Source organism: Petaurus breviceps, unplaced genomic scaffold, assembly GCF_028583685.1.
Source record: "Petaurus breviceps papuanus isolate PSGF00001 unplaced genomic scaffold, PetGlider_PUasm1.0 177, whole genome shotgun sequence".
Classification (NCBI taxonomy): domain Eukaryota; kingdom Metazoa; phylum Chordata; class Mammalia; order Diprotodontia; family Petauridae; genus Petaurus; species Petaurus breviceps.
In genome coordinates this window covers 5,422,352-5,430,606 of record NW_027185776.1, presented here as the reverse complement: position 1 = coordinate 5,430,606, position 8,255 = coordinate 5,422,352, and the positions used below count along the sequence as shown (strand labels likewise).

Here is an 8,255-nt window from a genome sequence, read left to right as displayed (position 1 = left end):
AGCTAAAAAAAAAAATGTAATCATCTTATAACCTCTCTGGTGACAAGCTTCTCTAAATTTGACTAATTTGGTTAACAGACAACGGGCATACAACCCAATACTAGAGTCTTACTTGGTAGAGCTTGCCAAAGTTTATCCTCTGCTGGCATAACATGAGCAAAAAAAGGGGATAAAGGGAAAGAGAGAAGGTAGTTATCAAACCAATCATATCAAGGTGGTGGCAATGATAGAACCAAGATGCCTCAGGGGCTAGGAGTGCAATTAAAAGTAGAAATTTTACTAAACAGTAGTAAAAAGTGGAAGTGCTCGGGACTAAAGGCAAAATCTCCTGGACCAACTGCAAGGATAGGAGTTGATGACTAAGATCTCATGTCTGCACAGGACCAAGGATCTACTATAAATTTTCATACCTGGTTCCCAGACAAAAGAGCTTAGAACACTTCTACAAACTTTACCTCATAAAGACTCACAGAATACTAAAGCTGGAAGGAACCTTATTGTAACTCTAATCTAATCATTTAATTGCAAACAGTAGTGAACACTCTAGCAAAATCACAGTCATGATGATCATTAAGAACTAGTCGGACATAAGACCTAGTTCTGTCTCTTTTATTCAGACCTCTTAATATGTATCCTTGCAACCTCGTAAGGGCATAGCTGAAACAGGTGCTATTAGCCTTCAGATGCAGAAAGATACCCCTGAGGTTCAGATATTACCTCTCCTAAGACTAAACTGGCAAAGAAGACAAGGTTGAGAATTAGGAACCTTTGTTATTCTAGATCTGGAATCCTGCCAGAGTTGGGCCTATTACTATGGTTCCAAGAAAGTCTCAGCAGGCAGCAGAGCTCACAAGGAGTACCCCTTCACCATCAACAATCTCTGCTTCTGCTGGATATCATGTAGTTTTCCTCAACATGTGTTCTATCTCAGCAGCAGCACTAGGAATCAAAACATCAGGAGGTAGAGGAGGAGATTCCAAAGCAAAAACTCCAACTGGCAAAGAGTACCAAAGGCAGTGACACCATTCTGTTGCAAGCTTCCCAAGTTAAGCTTCAGCATCCAAGTTAGGGCTTGAGAACCCAATCCAGGCTTCTAGAAGGACCAGACTGAGGTAAAGAATCCCAGGAAGGAACTCACAAGAACTAGAAGAAACTTTAGAACACATCACAGCTGGAAGGGACTTGAGAGATCACCTAGGTCTACCTACCATTTTACAGATGAGGAAACTAAAGCCCAGAGAAGGTGACTGACTTAAAGCCATGTGGCCAGTTGGTGTCAGAAAGTCTTGGATGAGACACTTCAGTATTAACCACACCCATACCTGGTGTTGTAAGGCATTTATTTCGTGGTGTGTTTCAAAGAGGATTTTTCTTTCTCCAAAACAATTACAGAAATAACAATTACAATTCTTACTGTTTCCACTAGTGACTGTTAAAACCAAAATCCCAGCTATCACAGATGGTTGGCAAATTAGAAAAACAGGACTTATTCCCAAAATAAATGATAGCGAATAGATATGCCATTGTCATCATCATTATTACATGTACAAAAGCATGCAATAAACTCAAATTCCCAACATAAGTTTTTGGTTTTTACAGTTCACCATGATTTTATATATTATATATATATTTCTTAGATATATATATATATATTATATACATGAATTAAGTACAAAACAAGTTGGACTTTTGGTAATGGATGCCTGTGAATAGGAATGAAATTACATGATCACAAAACACTGTTTTTTGTTTTCGTTTTTAAAAACACTATAAAGTTGGGATCACATCTTTGTCTAATCACTGCTGAAGAATCTTTGTAGTTAGGAAGAGTATGAGTGAAGAGGGAAATAGGGATGTGATTTTATATAGTGTCCTGAATGGAACAGGACACTGGGGAAAAGAGGGTGATTAAAATTTGGGGAAAAAGTGGTCCCCCAGAGGTCTAATAATGGAGCAGTGCTAAGCTTTGTGGACCAATGGAAAGGATGCAGAAGGGTAAGGATGGTATAGAGAAGGAGTTGGGATGAGCAGAATGGGGAGGAGACAAGTGGGACAGTGTCTTCAGTGCTATATGCTTTTACACAGTCTTTTCCCAAGGATATGTGTGAATCTGGTGGGCTTGAGGCATTTGGCTATCAAAACTGGGCAAAACTTGTAAACATCCATGTCTTTCAACAATAACAACAGAAGGATTCTAATTAACTTTTGGGTTAGAATGTAAATGGAAACAATAGCAATAATGGAAAAAGCTCTACCTTTCTCTAAGACAGACACTTTTATGTCCCTAAATAACAGAGGCCTACTGTAGAGACCCTTCCAGTCAAAAGCCTCTTCTTCCTGCTCCTAGGAGTCAGACAGACATTCAGGAAGTTGCAATAGATGTTGTGATCCTGGTCATCAATGCCACTGACCAAAGTCACCTGGGTTACTGATCTCAAGATCTCCCTGGTCCTGTGAGCACTGCTTGGGTATCTCTCCTAGATTCCATAAGATTTATGGGGCACAGCCCTGGTCAACCAAGGTAGATGGTTGCCTGCTCTGAAACAACTTGGGGTGGTAGGTCCCCATGGAAAGTTCTACAATGAGGACTGATAGTCAACTTCTCCAATGCTTAGGGAATCTTGAATTTGCTGGGGGAGAGATCATAAAATTCAAAATGCTGGAGCTGGAAGGGCTTTTCAGAGAATATATTCCAACCCCTTCAATTTATATTATGTGGAAACTAAAGTTGAGAGGTTAGCCTAAAAAATCCTTAAATAAATCCATCTTTAATCCTATGATCCTATAAATTAAGGGAAAATTACTTGTCTAAGATCACAAGTCTATCACATGACAGACCTAGGTCTTGAACCCAAGCTTCATGAAAGCGAGTGCCACTGCTCTCTCCACTATGTCAGAAAGTCTGGATTTGAGAGGAAATTAGTTCTTTCTGGTGAATAAATTCATGCGGCTCTAGGGGTAGAGGACTGAAAAAATATAATATGGCAAATTTAAACAAAGGAAAAATAAATACGTAAAAGCTACTATGAGAAACTGTTTTCTGTATCTTAGGAAACAGTTTCACAGACTTCAAGGGGAAAGGGATTGCAATTTCATACAATTGATGCTTTACATGGAAAGACTATGCCTCAACTAAAAGCAATTTCAAGGCAGAATTTCAGAGCTGGCCAACTGGACTCTCACAGCAGATGTGTTAAAATCACATATTGACTGTTTCCTACTAGGTACCCTATTGTGTCTATTCATTTAAAAACAAGCTTTGTGGGGTTTGAGAGCTCTTTAGTTAAAACAGAATTTACCAGTCGGTTGAAAAATCAAATCTGCTTCATATATCTCAACTGTTTGATCAAATGGAAAAGTATGGACGGTATAGGGGAGCAAAAGAGAATCTTGGGGATTTGTTTGGCTGAGTGGCAATAAACAAATGAGCTGGCCTATTTGGAGCCAGTTTCTTTTCACACTGTGGATTTAAAAGAAGACTGACTTCAATACATAGCCTTCAACACGTGGTATTTTTCCAAGGACAATGTGAGTTAGCTTTCATTTGCTCCCTCCTCCCAGTAGTCATGGTGGGAAATGTCACCGACCACAGATGAAGGTTCCATAGGCAGAAACACAATTCTCTGGGGTAAGGAATTTCACTAGTCGGACATAAGACCTAGTTCTGTCTCTTTGTCCAGACATCTTATCATGTATCCTTGCAACCTCGTAGGGGCACAGCTGAAACAGGTGCTATTAGTCTTCAGAAAGATATCCCTGAAGTTCAGATACTACCTCTCCTAAGACTAAATTGGCAAAGAAGACAAGGTTGAGAATTAGGAACCTTTGTTATTCTAGGTCTGGAATCCTGCCAGAGTTGAGCCTATTACTGATGCTTCCAAGAAAGTCTCAGCAGGCAGCAGAGCTCACAAGGAGTACCCCTTCACCATCAACAATCTCTGCTTTTGCTGGATACCATGTAGTTTTCCTCAACATGTGTTCTATATCAACAGCAGCACTAGGAATCAAAACATTAGGGCGTAGAGGAGGAGATTCCAAAGCAAAAACTGCAACTGGCACAGAGTACCAAAGGCACTGACACCACTCTCGAGAGTTTCCCATGCTAATAAGCTTTAGTATCCAAGTCAGGGCTAAATGCTAGAAAATCCAAGTCTTAGGCCACCAATGTCATTTAAAGCCATATCTCCATTTATGAAACTATTGCTTACAACCCATTAGGAAATCAAGAAAATAAATCCTAGAAAAACATTTACAACTTAGAGCCATTTGTTATTATTTAACCTTGAGAATTTGGGGATTGTTTTAGTGGACTACAGGAAACGGTCAGAAAATAGAATCTACAGTGACAAGGATAGTGGGAGCTAAAAATGAAAACCAACTAAGATATCTATACAAGTTGAATCTCATGCCAAAAAGGTCTATTTAAACCAGGCTGAGAAATGATGCTGTCCCTGTCAGATTCCCATAAACTCATTTTTTCTCCTAGGTGGAAAAAACCCAACCAAAGGGGCACGTGTCCTTATTGTCATTCATTATCATCAAAATCCTAGGAGGATAAGACTGAAGCAAAGAATCATAAGCTAAAATTGGAAGGAATATAGTCATATCAATCTTATTGATGGAAAGTTCTTAGTGTCTTCTTGGCAACACTAACATATCGAATATGATGCATTTCTTCTCCATGTGACCAGGGCCAAGTGTGTCAGAAAAGATAAGACTAGAGAAGAATCTTGCCAAATCCCTTGGAAAATGAACTTTCCCCCTTCTCTTGGTTTCATAATGTCTCAGAACATTATGTAAATAATGTTCCCCAACATAAAACAATCCATTTTGTCCTCCTTATAATCAGCAGCAATTACCAGGTAACCATATTACCCATGTCCTATAAAATGCCATGTCATTGGAAAGCAGTTACATAATATCTCTAAGTCCTAAAAATTTGTGAGAAACATTTGGAGAAATAAAAAATAAATAACATAGGATTAAACTCAAGGTGACACTAGCAGATGTCCAGGTGTCACACTAATAAAAATTCACCTGTTTTCTATTGAGAGTGTAGATCGGGATTTTATTTTAAAAAGGTAAAGCTATTAAAAACAAAATAAAACCAAAAAACCTTTTTCAAAAAGATTTTAGAGAATTACATAACAGATTTTTAGCAACTGTTTGTAAACAAGTATAAAATACAATTACATTTCAGTAGTTTATTTTGGAGAAACAAGGCAGTGCAAAATCGGCTAACCAAATTTTCTAAGGCAAGCCAGATCAATCCACTCTGATTCAAAGGTAGAGCTAAGAAACAGCATACAGACATTAAAACTGGATCTAACGCTCAGAAGTCATGTAAACATGGTTAGCTGGAAAGCTCTCAAGTTCCTAGAAAGCCTGACAGTTTCAATTAGGTCCATCCTCTCACCCTTCCCCCCTCCCTTAAGCCCTATCTCTCTCCCTTTCCCCACCATTTCCCAACTGAAATGATCATTCCATGTGGATTTTTTCCAAGAGGGGGCAAAAAAGAAATAACCAAAATATTAGCTAGCATTTACATAGCGCTTAAAGGTTTGCAAAGCGCTTTATGCATTATCTCTTTTGCCCCTCCCTCTCTTAACTCAGTACCATATAGAGCTTACAATGGTAGAATATCATCCAGGATGTCCTCATTGTACATGAATCAGAAGAAGGTCCAAATATTTTTCTCTCCTAAAAAGCATTTATATCTTAGTATTTGACTCAAAAAATAGATTTGACAAAGAAAATCATCAAAAAGTCATATGGGGGAGAACATTTATGTATCACCACAGATCATTACAAATCTTTGAGAATTTTTGGAAAAATGAGATTTTTTTCCCCCCTTCCCACTTGAGCTTAGGGGCAGGTTAAGTATGGCCAAACAATGGTTGAGAACAGTGTACCCTGCCTCCACCAGCCCACAGCAGATTCTTAATGGTCCACAAAACTTAAGGTCCTTACTTTGTACAACCTATAAACTGAGAAAATGGATTCTTCTTCATCCTTGTGTCCCTCACCTTTTTACCATCATGCCAATCCTCTGCTCTGTCTCCTTGCTCTAGTCAAAGTTCCAAGGTTGCAGAAGTCAGGGAGGGGGATGGAAGATCACAGAAGAAAATTTAAGTATTTTGCTTGTCTGCAATATAGTTTGGACTGGGAAACAGTGATGTACAGTGTGGTGTTAGTCTGGCTGCTCGTCAAAGTGAGAGCATTCTTTTGGGCTGTTCCTAGACCTTGTACTGAGGGGAAAAGGGGACAAAAACCTACTCCTTCTTGCCAATCAAACCTCTGACTGTGAACTTAGTGTTTAGCTGAAAGTTAAGAAATGGCAGATGCCACAGGCTGCAAGGTACAGTTTATGGACTCTGCCAAAAATCTTTCAATTGGGTAGTGCTCTGGTTTATCTGGTTTATGATGTACACCATCATGACTGATGACACATGATTAACTGTATATAGTTGTTTTTAGGGTCTGTGGGAAAAAAAACCAACCTAAAAGAAAATAGTTATGCCCCTCAATTATGCTAAGCTCAGGAGTTCTCCCATCTCCTCTCACTTATTTAAGATCTAGGAACGCTTAATCATAATATTTTATGCCTAGATTGAATCTTAAAAAATAATCATCCTTGTTCAAAGAGAAGGAAATTTAAAAGCCCAGAAGAGGAAGGTGACTTCAAAAAGGTCACACAGAAAGTTAGTGGAAGAACTGGGACTAGAATCTGAGTCCTCTCATATCTGTAGCAAGCTATAGAATTGTAGAGTGATGGACCTGGCCATGTGTCCAGAGGATGTCTCTGATGGAAGCCAGAGAGACTTTCAATTGGCACTAGAGTCAACTGTCCTAGAAGTTATTCCAGAGTTGGGAAGATTCCTTATACCTTCCCATTCCTTTCTTGAAAGAGTCTCCTCAGAGTACCACTTCCTACAGAAACCCACACACCTTATAACCTCTGAAGGTCGTTCTGGGTCATCTCTCTAGGAGTGAGGACAGGGTAGAGAAGGCAAATGCAACCCACTCATCTCCTCCTGCCCAATAGATGTGGTTTTGGGACACAATGCACAGGTCACTTTCCTACTGGGATTGTGTAGTAAGCTAAAGGAGGACTGGGCCCAAAGGAGGAAGAGGAGACCACAACAAAGGGTGCAGGTAGGTGATCAAAAGAGAAGATGAAATAATCGATGATAACTCAAACCTCTCTTTAAAGTATGACATTCACATACAATTGCAACCTTGACTGCTCTGATTCCAGGAGTTCTGGACTTAAGATCATACGGCTGGAAAGACCTCAGAGACTTAGCCCCACCCACTCAATTTATAGATGAGGAATATAAAACCTAGACAGGTGAAATAACTGGCTAAAGGTCACATAGGTTGGCCCATGGTGGTCAACTACAGTTTATAAAGGGGGAATAACCACACGAACATACATACATACTTACACACATACACACACACACACACACACACACACACACACACACACACACACAAACAGAAAGACAGACACACACACCATGAGAAACCACAAAATAAATCATCAAAAACAAAAACCAAACATCCTGCACATTAAGGTCTAGTGTTGAAAACACAAGTGTGTGTAAACTTGTTAAAAGATTTGTAAATGGAAGTGGGTGAAATATCCCATTTTCTCCTGCTCTGATCACTGTGGTGTTTTTTCCCCTCCTTTTAAATCATTGCATCAGGAAATCAGGTTAAAAAAATAATCAATGGAAATTTGTAGTAGTAGGTGGAACTCTTCTAAGCGGCTTGCCTCATTATCGTAATTCTAGGTGGGCCCTTTGCTTGTGCCATGGTCCATGGTGCCACCAGCTATTGGGAAGAAGCTTTGGTGGCCAGCGTTGCCACACAGTGCTGTTGGAAGCTGGGGGACACAGCAGTGTTGCACCCTAGTCTCTGGTGCTGTAGCTTCACTGAACTGTTGGTCTCACTTTCCACGATCCAGGAGGAGTCTTTGCCCACCACGCTACTGCAGAACCCCGTACTGGTGCCCCGTGTCCGCTCACCCGCTAGGCCACCAGACAGGTCAGTCAGGAGCTTGTTGTGGTTGAGTGGGGTCATCTCCAGGTTCTGGCCTTGCAGGACAGTGGCTATGTGGTTCAAGAGGTCAGTGAAGAATTCTGTCACACCCTCATAGCCTGAGTGAAGAAAAAAAGAAGGAAAACTTTTTCTCTAGAACCACTGAGTCAGAACATTAGAGATAGAGGTGGAATTAGATTACCAAATGT

At 40.0% G+C, this 8,255-nt stretch overlaps 1 protein-coding gene across 5 annotated transcripts in view; it reads right to left on the bottom strand.

The window, feature by feature from the left end:
* ITPK1 (inositol-tetrakisphosphate 1-kinase) overlaps positions 1 to 8,255 on the bottom strand; it is a 394,723-nt gene that overhangs the window by 65,810 nt on the left and 320,658 nt on the right. For 4 of the 5 annotated variants that reach the window (XM_069086031.1, XM_069086033.1, XM_069086034.1 and 1 more), the window contains exon 11: positions 1,324 to 8,165. The exons of the other annotated variant lie outside the window; for it this stretch is intronic. In XM_069086031.1, coding sequence (XP_068942132.1) covers positions 7,840 to 8,165 — 326 coding nt within the window. In that variant the 3' untranslated portion in view covers positions 1,324 to 7,839. Of the gene's footprint in view, positions 1 to 1,323; positions 8,166 to 8,255 lie in introns of those variants that run through there. 5 annotated transcript variants of the gene reach the window in all.